Source organism: Piliocolobus tephrosceles, chromosome 16 (assembly GCF_002776525.5).
Source record: "Piliocolobus tephrosceles isolate RC106 chromosome 16, ASM277652v3, whole genome shotgun sequence".
In the NCBI taxonomy this organism is placed as follows: domain Eukaryota; kingdom Metazoa; phylum Chordata; class Mammalia; order Primates; family Cercopithecidae; genus Piliocolobus; species Piliocolobus tephrosceles.
The window spans coordinates 47,152,826-47,174,634 of NC_045449.1; the positions used below are offsets into that span (position 1 = coordinate 47,152,826).

The 21,809-nt window shown below is 44.4% G+C and overlaps 1 protein-coding gene across 2 annotated transcripts in view; it reads left to right on the plus strand.

Annotated features, from left to right (window-relative positions):
• SOCS7 (suppressor of cytokine signaling 7) overlaps positions 1-21,809 on the plus strand; it is a 56,897-nt gene that overhangs the window by 19,275 nt on the left and 15,813 nt on the right. For both annotated transcript variants that reach the window (XM_031934302.1, XM_031934301.1), the window contains one exon: positions 8,808-8,936. In XM_031934302.1, the coding sequence (XP_031790162.1) occupies positions 8,808-8,936 (129 nt within the window). The remainder of the gene's footprint in view (positions 1-8,807; positions 8,937-21,809) is intronic.

The following is a 21,809-nucleotide window of genomic DNA, read 5'->3' on the forward strand; positions in this document are numbered from 1 at the left end:
CAGCCTCCTATGTAGCTGGGATTACAGGCGCCTGCCACTACACCCAGCTAATTTTTTGTATTTTTAATAGAGACTGGGTTTCACCATGTTGGTCAGGCTGGTCTTGAACTCCCGACCTCATGATTCGCCTGCCTTGGCCTCCCAAAGTGCTGGGATTATAGGAGTGAGCCACCATGTCTGGCTGGGTTCAAGCAATTCTTGTACCTCAACCTCCCAAGTAGCTGGGATTACAGGTGTGCACTACCACGCCCAGCTAATTTTTATATTTTTAGTAGAGACAGGATTTCGCCTTGTTGGCCAGGCTGATCTCGACTCCTAGCCTCATGTGATCTGCCTGCCTCGGCTTCCCAAAGTGCTGGGATGACACGCGTGAGCCACTGCACCTGGCCACCAGTTACGTTTTGTTAAAGGGACTTTGCTTCCTTCAATAAGTGGAATTTCTTTTTTTTGAGACAGGGTCTCACCCTGCTGCCCAAGTTGGAAGTTGGAGTGTAGTGGTGAGATCCCTCCTTATCGTAGCCTCAACCTCCCAGGTTCAAGTGATCCTCCTATCTCAACCTTGCTAATAGGTGGGACTAGAGGTATGCATCATCATGCCCAGCTAATTAAAAAATAATTTTTTTTTAGTAGAGACAGCGTCTCACTATGTTGCCCAGGCTGGTCTTGAACTCCTGGACTGGAGCAGTTCTACTGCCTTGGCCTCCCAAAGTGCTGGGATTATAGACATAAGCCACAGTGCCTGGCCTATAACTGGAATTTTTAATGGAAACCTTGTGGGCCTTTCAGTTACCAGTTACCAGTTTGCAGTGGAGCATTTGTCTTTGTTTCTTTTTTTTTTTTTTTTAGAGACAGAGTCTTGCTCTGTCGCCCGGGCTGGAGTGCAGTGGCCGGATCTCAGCTCACTGCAAGCTCCGCCTCCCGGGTTTACGCCATTCTCCTGCCTCAGCCTCCCGAGTAGCTGGGACTATAGGCGCCAGCCACCTCGCCCGGCTAGCTTTTTGTATTTTTCAGTAGAGACGGGGTTTCACCGTGTTAGCCAGGATGGTCTCAAACTCCTGACCTCGTGATCCGCCCGTCTCGGCCTCCCAAAGTGCTGGGATTACAGGCTTGAGCCACTGCGCCCGGCCTGTCTTTGTCTTTTTAAAGTTATACTGTAAGAGTAGGTAGAGAGACCCAAATCTGCAGTTCTCTTGACTGATTAGTATCCCTTTTTTGTGTTTTGTTTTGTTTTGTTTTGTTTTTGTTTTGTTTTTTAAAGACAGGGTCTGGCTCTGTGCCCAGGCTGGAGTGCAGTGCCATGATCTCGGCTCACTGCAATCTCCACCTTCTGAGTTCAAGCGATTCTCCTGCCTCAGTCTCCTGAGTATTTGGGATTACAGATGGGTGCCACCATGCCCAACTAATTTTTTTTTTTTTTTTGAGGCAGAGTCTCGCTCTCTTGCCCAGGGGAGTGCAGTGGCACAATCTCGGCTCCCTGCAACCTCTGCCTCCTGGGTTCAGGCGATTCTCCTGCCTCCGCCTCCTGAGTAGCTCCTGGGCGCATGCCACCATGCCTGGCTAATTTTTGTATTTTCAGTAGAGACAGAGTTTCACCATGTTGGCCAGATTGGCCTCGAACTCCTGACCTCAGGTGATCTGCCCACCTCAGCCTCCCAAAGTGTTGGGATTACTGGCGTGAGCCACCGTGCCTGACCAGGACGGGGATTTTTCTGTTGTCCAGGTTGGTCTTGAACTCCTGCACTCAAGCGATCTGCCCACCTTTGCCTCCCAAAGTGCTGAGATTACAGGTATGAGCCACTGCACCTGGCCCTTTTTTTTTTTTTTTTTTTTTTTGTGGGTGATTCCTTTGGAATCTGGTGCTTCATTTTTTTGAGTTTTTTGTTGTTTTATTTTTTTAAGTCATAGGAGTTCAGATTCCCTTTTCCATTTGGGATTTTAAAGTTTGAGGTAGGATCTTTGTAATATGGTGGCATGGGGTTTTGCAGTTAAAGAAGGAAAGACTTAGATTTTTATTTTTTGCACTGAACACACACATGAATGAATGAGACCCAGAAAACTGCTGTTCCTGTCTTTCCGCGACTATTCCACATGGTCTCTAAGAAGTATATGCAGTTGACCCTTGAACAACCTGGGTTTGAACTGTGCAGGTCTGTTTATACATGGATTTAAAAAAATAAATACATTGGAAAATTTTTTGGAGATTTGTGACAGTTTGTAAAATCTTACACATAAACTAGCCTAGAAATATCAAAGAAGTTAAAAAGGTATGTTATGAATGAATAAAATATATGTGGATACTAGTCTATTTTAACATTTGCTACCATAAAATAAATACGAATCTATTATAAAAAGTTAAAACTTTATCAAAACTTATACACACAAACCGTACATGGCACCATTCACTGTTGAGAGAAAATGTAAACAAATGTAAAGGTGCGGTATTAAATCATAACTGCATAAAATTAACTGTTACATACTGGATGTACTACTGTAATATTTCATAGCCAACTCCCTGTTACTACTGTGGTGAGTTCAAGTGTTGGAAGTATCTGTTTAAAATGCTGTGTGATGGGCCGGGCGCGGTGGCTCAAGCCTGTAATCCCAGCACTTTGAGAGGCCGAGACGGGCGGATCACGAGGTCAGGAGATCGAGACCATCCTGGCTAACACGGTGAAACCCCGTCTCTACTAAAAAAATACAAAAAACTGGCCCGGCGAGGTGACAGGCACCTGTAGTCCCAGCCACTCGAGAGGCTGAGGCAGGAGAATGGCGTAAACCTGGGAGGCGGAGCTTGCAGTGAGCTGAGGTCCGGCCACTGCACTCCAGCCTGGGCGACAGAGCGAGACTCCGTCTCAAAAAAAAAAAAAAAAAAAAAAAAAAAAATGCTGTGTGACACTAGTCATCACCACGTGAGCGTTTATCTCTCCAGCTAATTGTGTATCACAGTAAAAATTGATCTCTCATCGTTCTTATATAGTTTTCATTGTGTTTAGTGCAATACAGTAAACCTTGAATAATACTATGGGACCCACTAGTGCCACTAGTGTTGCTGGAAGTTCTCCTAAGAAGCAGAGAAAAGTTAGAACATCACAAGAAAAATTGCTCCGTTTGTACATAGTTTGAGGTCTGCAGCTGTGGTTGTTCACCATTTCAAGATAAGTGAATTCAGCATAAGGACTGTTGTAATAAAAGAAAAAAGGCTGGGTGTGGTGGCTCACGCCTGTAATCCCAACACTTTGGGAGACCAAGGTGGGCGGATCACATGAGGTCGGGAGATCGAGACCAGCCTGACCAACATGGAGAAACCCCGTCTTTACTAAAAATAGAAAATTAGCTGGATGTGGTGGTGCATGCCTGTAATCCCAGCTACTCAGGAGGCTTAGGCAGGAAAATCGATTGAACCCGGGAGGCAGAGGTTGTGGTGAGCCGAGATTATGCCATTGCACTGCAGCCTGGGCAACAAGAGCGAAACTCTGTCTCAAAAAAAAAAAAAAAGAAAGAAAGAAAAGGAAAAGACATTCGTTCGTGAAGCCACTGTTTCTGCTTTCATTTATTGTGAAATACTTTTTAATCTCATAGTGAAAATGCAGCTTTTATATGGGTGCCAGATTGCTACTATAAGAAATGGATACCTTGGCCGGGTGCAGTGGCTCATGCTTGTAATCCCAGCACTTTGGGAGGCTAAGTCGGGAGGATCATTTGAGGGCAGGAGTTCAAGACCAGCCTGGGCAACATAGTGAGATCTAAAATATTTAAAAATTAGCTGGGCATGGTGATGCCTGTCTGTGGTCCTGGCTACTCACGGGGCTGAAGTGAGAGGATTGCTTGAGCCTGGGAGGTCAAGGCTGCAGTGAGCCATGATTGCTCCACTGCACTCCAGTCTAGGTGACAGAGCAAGATCCTGTCTCAAAAAAGAAAACAGAAAAGCAAAGCATACCTATAGATTAATATGATTTAGGAAAAAGTAAAGTCGTTATATGACAACTTAAAGCAAGAGGAAAGTGAAGGAACTAGAGCTGGAGAATTTAATTCTGGCAATGGGTGGTTTGATAATTTTAGGACAATTTGACTTGAAAAATGTCAAGATAACAGGAGACATAGCTTCTACTGACCAAGAGGCAGCAGACAGGTTCCCAGACACCATGGGGAAAATCACTGAGGAGAAAGGATATCTGCCTGAACAGGTTTTTAATGAAGATGAAAGTGCCCTATTCTGGGGGAAGGAAAATGCCACAAAGGATATTTATTAGTAAGGAAGAGAAGTAAGAACCAGAATTTAAGACAGGAAGGGGTAGGCTAACTCTCTCGTTTTGTGCAAATGCAATTGGGTTAATAATCAGGACTACCTTTACCTATAAAGCTACAGTCTTTTGGTTGTACAGCAAGAAGGCATGCACAATGAGAACCTTTTTTTCTGGATTTGTTTCATCAGTGCTTTGTCTCTGAAGTCAGGAAGTACCTTGCCAGTAAGGGACTGCCATTAAAGCTCTTTTGATATTGGTCAATGCCCCTGGCCACCCAGAACCCCATGAGTTCAACACTGAAGGTGTCAAAGTGGTCTGCTTGCCCCCAGACACAACGTCTCTAATTCAGCCTCTAGATCAGGTGGGTCATAAGGACCTTTCACACTCATTGCACTTGGTACTCTATGCAAAGGATTTTAAGTGCTGTGGAAGAAGACACTGATAGAACATCATGAATGTCTGGAAGGATTTCTCCATTGAAGATACCATAGTTGCCCGGGTGGAGTGGCTAACGCCTATAATCCCAGCACTTTGAGAGGCCAAGGTGGGTGGATCACCTGAGATCAGGAGTGTGAGGCCAGCCTGGCCAACATGGCGAAACCCCGTCTCTACTAAAAATACAAAAATTAGCCAGGCCTGGTGGCGCATGCCTATAATCCCAGCTACCTGGGAGGCTGAGGCAGGAGAATCACTCGAACTTGGGAGGTGGAGGTTACAGTGAGCCAAGATCGCTTCACTGCACTCCAGCCTGGGCGACAGAGTGAGACTCCATCTAAAAAAAAAAGATGCCGTAGTTGTTATAGAAGAAGTTGTGGGCCAGGTGCAGTGGCTCATGCCTGTAATCCCAGCACTTTGGGAGGCTGAGGCGGGCAAATCACTTGAACCTGGAAGTTAGAGACCAGCCTGGGCAATGTGGTAAAACCACATTTCCACAAAAGATACAAAAATAAGCTGGGCATGGTCATGCATACCTCTAGTCCCAGGTACTTGGGAGGGTCAAAACTGCAGTGAGCAGGTGATCATGCCACTGCACTCCAGCCTGGGCAACAGAGTGAGACCCTGTCTCAAAAGAAAAAGTTGTGAAAGCCATCAAGCTGAAAACAATAAATTCCTGCTGAAGAAAACTGTGTCCAGAAATTATGTGTGACTTCATAGGATCTGTGACAGAGCCAATCAAGGAAATCATGAAAGAGATATGGCAAAAATAGAAGATGAGGGGTGAAGGATTTCAAGATAGGGATTTTAGATAAATTCAAGAACACCACATCAGAGGAATTAACTGGTTAAGATGACTTGATGGAGATGAGTTCTTCTGAGCCAGTGCCAGATGACGAGGAAGAAGACATAGAAGAAACAGTGCCAGAAAACATTGATGTCAGGCAGTCTGGCAGAAGAGTTCAGGTTATTTGAGACTGCTTTTGAGTTATTTTAGACTTGGACCCTTCGATGATATGGGCACTAAAACCAAAGCAAATGGGAAGAAGAATTGGTACCATATGGAAACATTTTTAGAGAAATGAAAAACCAAGCCTGAGTGTGGAGGCTCATGCCTGTAATCCCAGCAGTTGGGAGGCCAAGGCAGGAGGATCACTTGAGGCCAGGAGTTCAAGACTAGCGTGGGCTGGTAGCTTCAGCTATGCAGGAGGCTAGGGCAGGAGGATCACTTAAACCCAGTAGTTCGAGGATGCAGTGAGCTGTGATCACACCACTGCACTCCAGCCTGGGTGATAGAGTGAGACCCTGTTTCTAAAAAATAGAAAAAGCAAAAAAGTCAGACAAATTATAACATTTCTATAAATTTATACCACGTGTGCCTTCCTCTCCTGCCTCCCCTTCCACCTTCTCTACCTCTGCCAACCCTGAGACACACTCCTCTTCCTCTTCTTCCTCAGTCTATTTGGTTTGAAGACAATGAGGATGAAGACCTTTATGATGATCTACTTTATGATCACTTTATGATGATCCACTTCCATTTAATGAATAGTAAATATTTCTTAATAGTATTCCTTTTTCTAGCTTAATTGTAAGAATACAGTATATAATACATGTCACATACAAAACATATGTTAATCAACTATTTATATTATTGATAAGGCTTTCAGTCAACAGTAGGTTGTTAGTAAAGTTTTTGGGGAGTCAAAAGTTATATGTGGATTTTTGATTTTGGTGGGGTTGAGGAGGATGTTGGGCCATTGGGATTGGGTTCATGCCCCCCCCAACATTATTCAAGGGTCAGTGTACGTACATAAGTCAGTCAGTCCTCACTTAAAGGTCATTAACAGGTTCTTAAATAGGTTCTTAGAAACTGACTTTAAGCAAAAAGACACATAACAAAACCAATTTATTTTTTTTTTAAGATGAAGTTTCGCTCTTATTGCCCAGGCTGGAGTGCAGTGGTGCAATCTTGGCTTACCGAAACCTCTGCCTCCTGGGTTCAAGCAGTTCTCCTGCCTCAGCCTCCCGAGTAGCTGGGATTACAGGCATGCACCACGATGCTCGGCTAATTTTGTATTTTTAGTAGAGATGGGGTTTCTCCATGTTGGTCAGGCTGGAATAAAGACCAAACTTCTACATAAAGACCAAAACACAGCCAGACGCAGTGGCTCACGCCTGTAATCCCAGCACTTTTGGAGGCTGAGGTGGGCGGATCACAAGGTCAAGAGATCAAGACCATTCTGGCTAACATGATGAAACCCCGTCTCTACTAAAAATACAACAAATTGGCCAGGCGTGGTGGTGGGCGCCTGTAGTCCCAGCTACTCAGGAGGCTGAGGCAGGAGAATTGGCGTGAACCCAGGAGGCAGAGCTTGCAGTGAGCTGAGATCTCGCCACTTCACTCCAGCCTGGGTGACAGGGCTAGACTCCATCTCAAAGAAAAAAAAAAAGACCAAGACACTTCTAATATTAAACAGTGAAATATATGTAAACTATACACACTTGTAAGAAAGATTAATGAAAACAAATTAGATAATCATTTACCCAAGTATTCCAGCTCAGGATCACAAGTGGCCGGAGCCTATTGTGGCAGTTCAGGATGCAAGGCAGAACAACTCTGGACAGGACACCATTCCATCGAGGGGTGTATACCCACACACCCACACTCACTCAGACTGGCACAGCTTAGCATGCCATTTCACCTTACACAACATCTCTGGGATATGGAAGGAAACCAGCATACCCAGAGAAAACCCATGCAGATGTGTCAACTCCACACAGACAGTGGTCCTGGCTGGAAATCAATTTTTTTTTCTTATCAACATTATAAGGGAACAAGCATGGTGGCTCACACCTGTAATCCCAGCACTTTGGGAGGCCGAGGCAGGTGGATCACTTGAGGTCAGGAGTTCGAGACCAGCCTGACCAATGTGGCGAAACCCCGTCTCTACTAAAAATACAAAAATTAGCCAGGCATGGTGGCAGGTGCCTGTAATCCCAGCTACTCAGGAGTCTGAGGCAGGAGAATCACTTGAACCCAGGAAGTGGAGGTTGCAGTGAGCCAAGATCACGCCAGTGCACTCCAGCCTGGGTGACAGAGCAAGATCCTATCTAAAAAAAAAAAAAAGTTACAAGGAAACAACACTGACAAAATGTTATTCAAAGACCTGCTTATATGTGTACACACACACACAGTCATACACTGTTTAGCAACATTTTGGTCAATGATAGACTACATATATGACGGTGGTTCCATAAGATTATATTACTGTATTTTTACTGTACTTTTTCTATGTTTAAATATGTTTAGGTACATACTTAAACATAAATATGTTTAAGTATTCATATACTTACCATTGTGTTAGAGTTGCCTCCGGTATTCAGCACAGTAACATGCTATTCAGGTCTGTAGCCTAGGAGCAATAGGCTCTACCACATAGCCTAGGTGTGTGGTAGGCTACACCATCTAGGTTTGGATAAGTACACTCTGATATTCGCCTAATGATGCATTTCTCTGAACATAGTCCTCTGATTAAGTAATGCATGACTGTACCTATACTTAATATACATAAGTACATATATAGAGAGAGAGGAGGTCTGTGATTTAAAGATTAATGTTCATACTTGATGAAAAATTTCATATCTTTTTTTCTGATTTGAAAGTATTAAAGGTTGAGTATCCCTAAACTGAAATCCAAAATGCTTAAAAATCTGAAACTTTTTGCACACTGACATGATGCTCAAAGGAAATGCTCATTGGAGCACTTTGGATTTCAGAGTTTTGGATTAGGGATGTTCAACGGGTAAGTATAATGCAAATATTCCAAAATCTGAAAAAAATCCAAAATCTGAAACACTTCTGGTCTCAAGCATTTCGGATAAGGAGTACTTAACTTTTATTTACTTAACAAAAACTTTGTAAGATCTAATTTATGTCTTATGAAAGGCAACATCTTTTTACAGTTAACTGTGAGATAAGCAGGAACAGGTAGCTTCAGAGACTTTTGAGCCAGCTTGCCCCCAAACTGCCCTCCCAAAAGTGAGAATCATTGTTAAAATATTCAAACCAGCCTCTCATATCTTCTAAAGTAAGTTTTAAAATTTTTACTTCTTAATTTTCCATGGCAGGAACCTTCAGCCTGTGGTGTCATCCTAAGTTTGAGGACCGCTGTCAATCTGTTGTAGAGTTTATTAAGAGAGCCATTATGCACTCCAAGAATGGAAAGTTTCTCTATTTCTTAAGATCCAGGGTTCCAGGTAAGGCTGTACTTCTGTTAATTATTTAACTTAACTTCGATATGATCCAGTTTAGTGTCAGAAAACACCACCCCCACAAAAGGCCACGGTTAAGCTTTTTTCCCCTGGCTGTTGTAGCCACCACTCCTGGTCCTGTGGTTAATCCCCTGCCTTTGTACGTTAATCTCTCAGCATACTGAGGAGGAATCTTTGCTCCTCTGACCACATGAATGAGAAAACTGCTTCCACCTCTGATGTCCAGGCATCACGTGAATATTTGACATTTGGAGGTGTCCCTGATCTAGGCATGTCAACATTTATAAGTGAAGGAGAAAGGTGAGAGCTCTCAGGTCCTACTCATAGGAATGGGAAAGGTAAGAGAATGTTTACCAGAAAGGCAGGGGCGAGTGTCAGGAGGGCTCAGTCTGGCTAGGCGTGGTGGCTCATGCCTGTAATCTCAGCACTTTGAGAGGCCAAGGTGGGAGGATTGCTTGAGCCCAGGAATTTGAGACCCCCATCTGTTAAAAAAAATTAAAAAATTGGCCGGGCGCGGTGGCTCAAGCCTGTAATCCCAGCACTTTGGGAGGCCGAGATGGGCGGATCACAAGGTCAGGAGATCGAGACCATCCTGGCTAACACGGTGAAACCCCATCTCCACTAAAAAATACAAAAAAATTAGCCAGGCATGGTGGCGGGCGCCTGTAGTCCCAGCTACTCGGGAGGCTGAGGCAGGAGAATTGGCGTGAACCTGGGAGGCGGAGCTGGCAGTGAGCCGAGATCCGGCCACTGCATTCCAGCCTGGGCGACAGAGCAAGACTCCGTCTCAAAAAAAAAAAAAAAAAAAAAAAAAAAAATTAAAAAATTAGCCAGACATAGTGGTACATGCCCGTAGTTCCAGCTAGTTAGGAGGCTGAGATAGGAGGATTGCTCGAGCCCAGAAGGTCAAGGCTGCACTGAGCCATGATCGTGCCACTGCACTCTAGTCTGGGTGATAGAACAAAACCCTGTCTCCCCCAAAAAAGGAAAAAACAAGGGCCATATCGAATTGCACATTGCGCTCTGTTAGGAAGTATCTGCTGTGGGTTTGCCCATGTTGTACTAAACTTGCTGCTGAACAATAAATTCTTTGTTTTGTATCTTGCTGTCCCTACCATTGATGAATACAACACCCCTCTCCATTTGAGAGCACTGGGCAGTTGCTATTCTTGCTGGTGTGATTGTATAGTCTTCCTGCCCACTAAGTTAGGGAGGTGTCTGTATAGTTTGTGGAGGGCAAGAGGGGATTGTTTGGAGCAATCTGCCTTTATAGTGTTGGTAAGACAAAATGACAAGGACATTAATATGAGGAACTTGTAAGATACAAACAACTTAAGCCAGGCATGGTGGCTCACACTGTGATAATCCCAGTACTTTGGGAGGCTGAGACGGGCAGATTGCTCAAGTCCAGGATTTCAAGACCAGGCTGGGCAACATGGTGAAACCATATCTCTACAAAATACACAAAAGTTAGCTGGGTGTGATGCCGGGCATCTGTAGTCCCAGCTACTTGGGAGGCTGAGGTGGGAGGATCACTTGAGCCTGGGAGGCAGAGTCTCCAATGAGCCAAGATTAAGCCACTGCACTCCAGCCTGGGTGACACAGTGAGACCCTGTCTCAAAAAAAAAGACATAGGGCAGTAGCTCACATCTGTAATCCCAGCACTTTGGGAGGCTGAGGAGGGCAGATCACCTGAGGTCAGGAGTTCGAGACAGCCTGGCCAACATGGTGAAACCCGGTTTCTACTAAAAATACAAAAATTAGCCAGGCGTGGTGGCGGGTGCCTGTAATCCCAGCTACTCGGGAGGCTGAGGCAGGAGAGTTGCTTGAACCTGGGAAAGTGGAGGTTGCAGTGAGCTGAGACTGCGCCATTGCACTCCAGCCTGGGCGACAGAGCCCAGACTCTTTCAAAAAAACAAAAACAAAAACAAAACAAAAAAAGAAACAATTTAAAATGAGAACTTCATGCTTTACCATTGAATCAAATTAAGATTCTTAAACAGAATGCCAAGAAATTAGTCTGAACTGTAGGAGCTCAGGGGAGCCTCAGGCAGAAGACTAGGAACAGGATTGAGCCAGGTGACAGGAATGTTTCTTGTAATCTTGGTGATTTAAATAAGGCATGACGGTGTGAACTGTATTAATTCTCACTTCATTTAGTTTTGCCTCAGTGCTGTCCACACAGTTGGGTCTTGTGCAGTTGACTTGCTTAAAGGGAAAAGTTAGATTCCTTCCATATAGGAGTTGACTCTGCTTAGCAGTTTTTAACGTTTTTGGCTTTTTGGGGGGTTTTTATTTAACAAACATTTATTTTGCAATTTATTATAAAAAATAAGCTACATTTCTGCCTTCAGAGAAGTCATAGTCTCAAAGAGGGGACAGGAAGGAAGACAAAGGTGAGAGCACATGTTCAAGTCAGTATAAAGCATGTGGCGGTGACCAGCAAGGTTAGGGTAGTCAGCTCTGCCTGTGGGCAAGCGTGGAAAATCTCAGAGAAATTCTGGACTCTGGAGCATCACTCTACTGGTAGAATATTGAGAAACTTCATGGAATATTGGACTCCTCAGTTACAGCTTATTTCATTCTACAAATGTACCCTGTCTGCAGATATTTTAACCAAGATTCTTAGCATTGTATTAAGGGCTAGAGTGTATAGTGTTTGCCACTGTTAATATTGAGTGCCTGTTAGATGCCAGGTACTGGCCAGGTTCTTTATTTAAATATATTGACATTTTTACAACAACCTCAAAGTTAGGTAATACAGATCAATCTATTAAAATAATATGGCCTGGCGCGGTGGCTCACGCCTGTAATCCCAACACTTTGGGAGTCCGAGGTGGGTGGATCACCTCAGGTCAGGAGTTCGAGACCAGCCTGACCAACGTGGTGAAACCTCACCTCTACTGAAAATACAAAATTAGCCAGGCGTGGTGGCGCACGCCTGTAATCCTAGTTACTCCAGAGGCTAAGGCAGGAGAATCGCTTAAAACCCAGGAGGCTGAGGTTGCAGTGAGCTGAGATTGTGCTACTACACTCTAGCCTAGGCCCCCAAGCAAGACTCTGTCTCAAAAATAATAATAATAATAATAATAATGTGTCCAACATGGTGAAACCTCACCTCTACTAAAAATACAAAAATTAGCCAGGCGTGGTGGCAGGCACCTGTAGTCCCAGCTACTTAGCAGGCTGAAGCAGGAGAATCACTTGAACCTAGGAGGTGGAGGTTGCAGTGAGCCATGATTGTGCCACTGCACTTCAGCCTGGGCAACAGAGGGAGACTCTGTCTCCAAAAAAATAAAATAAAATAAATTTAAAAATAAAATAATACATAAGACTTCATTTTGCCAGTGAGGAAACTGCGGCTGAGGCTCAAAAGTTAGATTGTTTATTCTAAAGTTAACTCAGTTGATCAGTGCTGAAGCCAGAATTCAAACCTGGGCCCGACTACAAATCCTTGGCTTTATTTCTCACCAGTCTGTTACTGGAAGAGGTAGTAGTAATCAGATTGAAAGTTTGCTGGCATTTATGGAAACTACCTAAAGAAGGTAGAACCATGTTTATTGGGGGCAGGAGGGTGCAAATGCTCCAGTTAAAGATCTGTATAGACTTAAAATTGTAATCAAGTTGAGGGGGCAAAGCAGAGTTGTTGCCCCTCAACCCTAAGTGACCTCACTTTGAAGGATAGGGCCAAACAAGACAAAGCCTTTACCACTGTTTGCTGCCCTCTTTTGCTTATCATAAAGGGGAAGGCATTATATAAGCTTGACTTCATTAGAGGAGAGGATTGGGGTGAGGAAGGAGGTAGGTATTAGCATTTAGGTTGAGCTCTGTTCGCCTGCGTCAAGGATATTAACTTGTTCGATTCAGAAAGGATCCTGTGCGTTCAAATTTTGCAATGATGAAAACTGAACACCTACAAGGAGCCAGGTGTTATTCCATTTAACCAAGTGTTATCCTTTGAGGGGATGGTACAATCTCCTTTTTTTTTTTTCTTTTTGGAAAAGCAAAAGAAACTGAGGTCCAGTGAGTTGCAGAGCTAGGATGCGATCTCAGGTTTTTCTGGCTTAGATCCCAGAGCTGGATGCAGTAGGAAGGTATTGAGACTGGTGTCATGCTGGGATCATGCCTGTAATCCCAGCACTTTGGGAGGCCAAGGTGGGCAGATCGCCTGAGCTCAGGGTCTTGAACCACCCTGGGCAATATGGTGAAATCCCATCTCTACTAAAATACAAAAAAATTAGCTGGGCATGGTGGCACACACCTGTAGTTCTAGCTGCTTGGGAGGCTGAGACATGATAATTGCTTGAGCCCCGGAATTGGAGGTTGCAATGAGCCAAGATCATGCCACTGCACTCCAGCTTGGGCTACAGAGTGAGACTCCATTTCAAAAAAAAAAAAGACTGGTGTCAAAGGGATACCAGGGATCACAGGAATTGCAAAGCTAGAACTAATGGGAAGGTTCTGAGTGGTGACAAATAAGGAACAGAGATAAATTAAGTAGAATAGAATAAATTGAATAATTAGCATCTGGAGGAGGAACCCTTGGTAAAATAAAGGTGCCTGAGTTTGGTTTGACCTTATCCTTTCTCCTTGTTTTATTTTTTTAAATGTAAATATATATATAATTTTTTTTAATTTGAAGTTTTGGGTTATTGTAATATTGAATCGTGGTCCCAGCAGATCTGAGGTCACTGATTACGTCTCAGTATGGCCTCATCCATTTCACAATTATAAACTAAATCCCTGCTGAGCGCGGTGGCTCACACCTGTAGTCCCAGCACTTTGGGAGGCTGAGGTGGCCGGATCACGAGGTCAGGAGTTTGAGACCAGCCTGGCCAATATGGTGAAACCTCGTGTCTACTAAAAATACAAAAGTTAGCTGGGCGTGGTGGCAGGCGCCTATAATCCCAGCTACTCAGGAGTCTGAGGCAGGAGAATCACTTGAACCTGGGAGGCAGAGGTTGCAGTGAGCCAAGTCATGCCGCTGCACTCCAGAGACTATCTCAAAACAAAAACAAAAACAAAAAAAAACTAAACCCCTAACACCAGACAGCAGTGAGAGTGTGACTGATTTCACACAAAACCTCTGATCCTATTAGAGCCAGGCTAAAAGCAGACATACCGTTTTTAATTGAGAGAATCTTCATCTGTAAAGTTCATGAAGAAAAAATGTCTTTAAAAAATCATACTTTGAGCAGACTTGGTGGCTCACATCTGTAATCCCAGCACTTTGGGAGGTAGAGGTGGAAGGATTGTTTGAGCCCAGGAGTTCTAGACTAGTCTGGATAATATAGAGAGACTTCATCTCTACAAAAACAAAACAAAACAAAAACACCTAACCGCACGTGGTGGTATGCGCCTTTGGTCCCAGCTGCTTGGGAGGCTGAGGTAGGAGGATCTTTTAGGCCTAGTAGGTCAAGGCTGCAGTGAGCTGTGATTGCGCCATGGCACTCCAGCCTAAGTGACAGAGCGAGACCCTATCTCAAACAAAAACAAAAACAAAACCCGCTTTGAGTTGGACAGATCTTTTTTGTTTGTTTTGAGATGGAGTCTCCCCCAGTCACCCAGGCTGGAGTGCAGTGGCATGATCTCGGCTCACTGCAACCTCCTCCACCTCCCAAGTTCAAACGATTCTCCTTCCTCAGTCTCCCGTACTCGGATGGTATAGGCGCCTTCCACCTTGCCCAGCTAATTTTTGTATTTTTAGTAGAGACAGGGTTTCACCATGTTGGCCAGGCTGGTCTTGAACTCTTGACCTCATGGTCCACCTGCCTTGGTCTCCCAAAGTGCTGGGATTACAGGCATGAGCCACCGCACCTGGCCGAATTGGACAGCTTTTTAAGGAAATTGGTTACTTCCTCGTTTGTAACCCTTGTTAAGTTTATAATTACTTGTTCAGTGACATGTCTTCCCTGTTTATCAGGGTTTCTCAGCTCAGCATTATTGACATTTTAGGCTGGACAGTTTTTTGTTGTGAGGTCTGTCCTGTGTATTGGAGGAAGCCCTGACTTTTGCCCACTAAATACCAGGAGCACTCACCTGGCCCCCTAAAGCTGTGACAATCACATTATGTCTCCATATGTCCCTGGGGGCCAAAATCATACCCAGTTGGGAACCATTGCTATATACCATAGTGGTTAAAAAGTACAGGTTCTGGATCCAGAACACCGAGTGCTACCCCAGGTCCTGCCAGTTATTAGCTCTGTGATCTTAGGCATGAACTGAACCTCTCTTGCCTCAGTTTCCTCAACAGTAAAATGGGGATGATTATAGTATCTAACTTATAGGGTTGTTTTGAGGAATGCAAGAATTAACTCATGTAAAATATTTAAGACAATGCCTGACACAGAGTAAGCACTCAACAGATGTTACTTTTCTCAGTGGTCTTTAAGATGTAGGTGCATAGGAAGTATTTAAGGTGGTATCTCTGGTGTTCTCCTGGCCCTATAAAGGTGGTACTCAAGATATATGTGTTGAATGATACTCTAGGTGGCCGCTCAGATATCCTTGTGATATCCTTTGAGATGCCCTTTGTCGTTATTTTATCTTACCTATCTGATTGCCAGGTCATCCAGAGCAAGAACTGTCTTTCCTTTGCTCTATATTATTTTGAGACGGAGTCTCGCTTTGTTGTGCCCAGGCTGGAGTGCAGTGGCGCAATCTCGGCTCACCACAAACTCTGCCTCCTGGGTTCAAGCAATTCTCCTGAGTAGCTGGAATTACAGGCGCCCACCATCACGCCCGGCTAATTTTTTGTATTTTTTGGAGACGGGTTTCACCGTGTTGGTCAGGCTGGTCTCGAACTCCTGACCTTAGGTGATCCACCTGCCTCGGCCTCCCAAAGTGCTGGGATTACAGGGGTGAGCCACCACACCCAGCCTGCTCTATATTATTTTGTATATTAGAACACTCAGACATTTGCTAATGAGGTATTAGGCATACTAAGAAGAGATTATTTCACTTATGCTTGTGAAAGAAGGAAGCCAGGAGTCCTTTCCTGGGGATTTGTGACCAGTGTCTCTGGGCATCTCCCCAGTAAGTGGTTTGTCCTTATTTTATAGGTACAGGGTCATGCCACTGATAGGGCTCCCCTCCTTGCTCTGGCTGCATGACCCCCTCCAGCAACACTGTAAGACTCCCTTGAGTGTATTTGCTAACTAGACTTACTCCTGGGTTATTACCTTCTTTATGTTTATTTGTTTGGTATGCAGAATGGTGTAATAAACCCTATGTATCCATCACCCAGCCCCAGCAAACATCAGCCCATGGCCACTCCTGCCCTGTTTGTGTACCTGTCCACTTCTTCATTGCATACTAGTGTTTTGTGTTTAAATATACTTTTGTTTTGTTTTGAGACAGGGTCTCTGTCACTCAGGCTGGAGTATAGTAGTGCAGTCATGCCTTGGCCTCCCAGGCTCAAGTGATCCTTCCACCTCAGCCTCCCGAGTAGCTAGGACTACAGTCATGGGCCACCATGCTTGGCTAATTTTTCAATTTTTTTGTTAAGACAAGGTATTTCTATGTTGCGCAGGCTGGTCATAAACTCCTGGGCTCAAGTGATCTTCCCTCCTCAGCCTTCCAAAGTATTGAGATTACAGGCATGAACCACCATGCCCAGGTTCTTTTTTTTTTCTCTGAGATGGAGTCTCCCTCTGTCACCCAGGCTGGAGTGCAGTGGTGCGATCTCGGCTCACTGCAACCAGCCACCTCCCGGGTTCAAGTGATTCTCCTGCCTCAGCCTCCTGAGTAGCTGGGATTACAGGCACGCACCACCACACCTGGCTAATTTTTTTATTTTTAGTAGAGACAGGGTTTTACCATGTTGGTCAGGCTGGTCTTGAACTCCTGACTTCGTGATCCACCCGCCTCAGTCTCCCAAAGTGCTGGGATTACAGGCGTGAGCCACTGCACCCAGCTCTTTTTTTGTTTGTTTGTTTTTGTTTTGAGACGGAGTTTTGCTCTTATTGTCCAGGCTAGAATGCAGTGGCGCAATCTTGGCTCACTGCAATTTCCGCCTTCCGATTTCAAGCAATTCTTCTGCCTCAGCCTCCCAAGTCGCTGGGATTACAGGTACCCGCCACCACGCCCAGCTAATTTTTTTGTATTTTTAGTAGAGATGGGGTTTCATCATGTTGGTCAGACTGGTCTCGTACTGCTGACCTTGTGATCCACCCGCCTCAGCCTTCCAAAGTGCTGTGATTACAGGTGTGAGCCACCACGCCCGGCAGCACTTCTTTTTTAATTTGTAGTTTTCTTCCTCCATTTCTTTTTCCCTTTTTTTCTTGCGATTTATATATTTAAAATATTGTTCTGTCTGGAGTTTACCTATTGCATCTCCATGGCATCATTTAATATGTTCCTCTGTCCTCTGAATTTCCTGTAAAATGGTAATTGAATCCAAAGGCTTACCCAATTTGGATTCGCTGGGGAGGGGGAGCAGCATGACAGCACAACTTCATCTGAATTTCTTTTCTTTCTTTTTTTTTAAATAAAATAGAAAACCACAAAAATCATATGCATGGTTTAATATTATTATTATTATTATTGAGATGGAGTCTCGCTTTGTTGCCCAGGCTAGAGTGCAGTGGCGCCATCTCGGCTCACTGCAAGCTTCACCTCCCAGGTTCACGCCATTCTCCTGCCTCAGCCTTCTGAGTAGCTGGGACTACAGGCGCCCGCCACCACACCCGGCTAATTTTTTTGTATTTTTAGTAGAGACGGGGTTCCACCGTGTTAGCCAGGATGGTCTCGATTTCCTGACCTCGTGATCCGCCCGCCTCGGCCTCCCAAAGTGCTGGGATTACAGGCGTGAGCCACCGTGCCCGGCTGGTTTAATATTATTATAAGGTGAATACCACTCAGGCAAAGGAACCAAAACTTTTCCAGCTGCTCCAGAAATCCTTCCGTGTTCCCCATACTAATCTCTACAACTGTCCTTATAATAATCACTTCCTTTCATTTTTCCATGAATGCTTTTATCACCCAAATGTGTATCCCTGAGCACTATAGTTTGATGTTGCTCATTTTAAAAAATTTTCATATTGGGAGGCCGAGACGGGCGGATCACAAGGTCAAGAGATCAAGGCCATCCTGGCTAACCTGGTGAAACCCCGTCTCTACTAAAAAATACTAAAAACTAGCCGGGCAAGGTGGCGGGCGCCTGTAGTCGCAGCTACTCGGGAGGCTGAGGCAGGAGAATGGCGTGAACCCGGGAGGCGGAGCTTGCAGTGAGCCGAGATCCGGCCACTGCACTCCAGCTGGGCGACAGAGCGAGTTTCCATCTCCAAAAAAAAAAAAAAAAAATTCATATCTTTTAAATCTCTTAATCTTGAATTTTTCTTTCATTTCTTTACAATTTACTTATTGAATAATTGGGCGGTTTGACCTGGAGAATTTCCCTGGATTTTACTAATTACATACTCTTGTTGGAGTTCAGCATGTTGTCCTGTCTTCTGTATTTCTTACAAATTAGCAGGAGTCTGATTCAAACTCAGGCTTGGCTGAACATATAATAGTAGTTCATGCCTAAAATCCCAGCACTTCGGGAGGTAAGGCAGGAGGATCGCTTAAACCCAGGAGTTCAAGACCTTCCTGGGCAACATGGTAAGACTCTGTCTTTACCAAAAAAATAAATTAAAAATTAGCCGAGGCTAGGCACAGTGGCTCAGGCCTGTAATCTCAGCACTTTGGGAGGCCGAGGCAGGTGGATCACCTGAGGTCGAGAGTTTGAGACCAGCCTGGCCAACCTGGAGAAACCCCGTCTCTACTAAAAATATAAAAATTAGCCAGGCATGGTGGCCCATACTTGTAATCCCAGCTACTTGGAAGGCTGAGGCAGGAGAATTGCCTGAACCCAGGAGGCGGAGGTTGCAATGAGCCAAGATTGCGCCACAGCACTCCAGCCTGGGCGAAACAGGGAGGCTGTGTCTCAAAAAAAAAAAAAAAAATAAGCTGAGGCAGGGTAATCGCTTGAGTTCATTATGTCAAAGCCACACTGAGCTATATTCATGCCACTGCACTCTAGCCTGGGCGACAGAATGAGACTGTATCTCAAAAACAAAAAAACTAAGGCTTGATCCTTTTAGCAAGATTATATAGGTAGTATTTGGCATGCCCATAGGAAACACATGATGTCTGGTTGTGTCTCTTTTTGTGATCTTAGCAGCTGTTTGTTGGGAGTTACAAAATCATGATACTCTAATTTTATCACTTTTTATTTGTTAGATGGAATAGTTTTATAGAGACATTTCTCCTCAACTATTATTTACCAAATTCATATAGAAAAAGCAGGATAAATGCTTGATTCTTTTTCTGTATTTACTAATTTTCAAGATAATGAATTGGTTCCCTATCAAACTTTGAAGGTGATCATTTAGAAAATTACAATTAATGGCTGGGTGCGGTGGCTCACGCCTGTAATCCCAGCCCTTTGGGAGGCTGAGGCGGGCAGATCACGAGGTCAGGAGATTGAGACCATCCTGGCTAACACGGTGAAACCCCATCTTTACTAAAAATACAAAAAATTAGCTGGACCTGGTGTCGGGCGCCTGTTGTCCCAGCTACTCGGGAGGCTGAGGCAGGAGAATGGCATGAATCTGGGAGGCAGAGCTTGCAGTGAGCTGAGATCATGCCACTGCACTCCAGCCTGGGCAACAGAGCAAGACTCTGTCTCAAAAAAAAAAAAAAGAAAAATAATATATATATATATTTTTATCATATATATATATGATTAATTCAGCCAGGTGCAGTGACTCACACCTGTAATCCAGCACTTTGGGAGGCCAAGGCAATTGGATCACCTGAGGTCAGGAGTTGGAGACCAGCCTGGCCAATATGGCAAAACCTTGTCTCTACTAAAAATATAAAAAATTAGCTGGGCGTGGTGGCACGTGCCTGTAATCCCAGCTGCTTGGGAGGCAGGGGCAGGAGAATCGCTTGAACTCAGGAGTCAGAGGTTGCAGTGAGCTGAGATCGCGCCACTGTCCTCTAGCCTGGGTGACAGAGAGACACTGTGTCTCAAAAATATATATATTTTAAATATATATAAAATTCATGGAATTAAACATACTTAATGGCTTTCTTATTTTTTTTGAGACAGAGTCTCGCTCTGTCACCCAGGCTAGAGTGCAGTGGCACGATCTCGGCTCACTGCAACCTCCAACTCCTGGGTTCAAGCGATTCTCATGCCCCAGCCTCCCATGTAGCTGAGATTACAGGCACGTGCCACCACGTCTGGCTAATTTTTTTGTATTTTTAGTAGAGATGGGGTTTCACTATGTTGGCCAGGCTGGTCTAGAACTCCTGATCTCAGGTGATCCAACTGCCTCGGCCTCCCACAGTGCTAGGATTATAGGCATAGGCGTGAACCACCATGCCTGGCCCACTTAATGCCTTTAATTCATTACAGTTACAATTATTGAAGCTCGTATTGTCTCACCTTTGGCCAGCAGAAGGCTCTTCTCACCTTTGGCCAGCAGAAGGGGTATTTCTTTTTCCCTCTTTCCCTCCCTTCCTTCCTTGCTTTTATCTAACAGTTTTATTGAGATATAATTCACATAACATGGAATTCACCCATCTAAAATGTGTCATTCAAAGCCAAGGAAGGTAGATTGCTTGAGCCTAGGGGTTCAAGTCCAGCCTGGGCAACATGGCGTGAAACCCCATCTTGATTAAAAAAAAAAGAAGAAAAAACATAAATTAGCTAGAAGCGGTGGTGAGCACCTGCAGTCCCAGTTCCAGCTACTCAGGAGGCCAAGGCAGGAGAATTGCTTGAACCCAGGAGGCAGAGGTTGCAGTAAGCTGAGAACACACCACTGCACTTCATCCTGGGCAACAGAGCAAGACTGTGTCTCAAGAAAAAGAAAAAATACTGTGCAATGCAGTGGTTTTTAGTATATTCACAGAGTTGTACAACAATCACCACAATCAATTTTAGAATGTTTTCATCACACCAAAATGAAAACCTCGGACTATTAGCAGTTACTCACTGTTCCCTCTACGTCCTGGCCCCTACCAACCACTGATCTGTTTTCCGTTTCTATGGTTTTGACTATTTGGTATATTTCACATAAATGGAATCATACAATATTTTTATGTCTTGTTTCTTTTACTTAGCATAATGTTTTCAGAGTTCACCAGTGTCATAGCATGTGTCAGCACTGCATTCCTTTTTATGACTGAGTAACATTCCACTCTGTATATACCACATTTTGTTTCTCCATTCTTTAGGTTGTTTGCACTTTTTGGCTATTATGAGATAAATAATGCTGCTTTGAACATTCATGTACAGCTATTTATGTGAATATCTTTTCAATTCTCTTGGATATATTCCTAGGCATGAAATTGCTGGGTCATATGGTAATCCCATGTTTAACCCCATGCCAGACTCCCAAAACAACTGCACCCAAGACTTTGTTATTGTCCATCTTTTTGAATATAGCCTTCCTAGTGAGTATGAAGTGGTATTTCATTGTGGCTTTGATTTGCATTGCCCTAATGACTAATGACATCTTTTCATCTGCTTATTGACTGTTGTGTCTCTGTTCACATCCTTGGCTCATTTTGTAATTGAGCTGTTTGTCTTCTTATTGAGTTATGAGTTCTTCACAGGCTGGGCATGGTGCCTATAAGCCCAGTACTTAGGGAGGCCAGGGCAGGAGGATTGCTTGAGCCCACAAGCTCAAGACCTGCCTGGGCAAGACAGGGAGACACAGTCTCCACAAAAAATTTAAAAATTAGCCCAGTGTGGTGGTGCATGCGTGTTGTCCCAGCTACTTGGAAGACTAAGATGGGTAGATTGCTTGAGCCCAGGAGGTGGAGGTTGCAGTGAGCCGAGATCACGCCACTGCACTCCAGCTT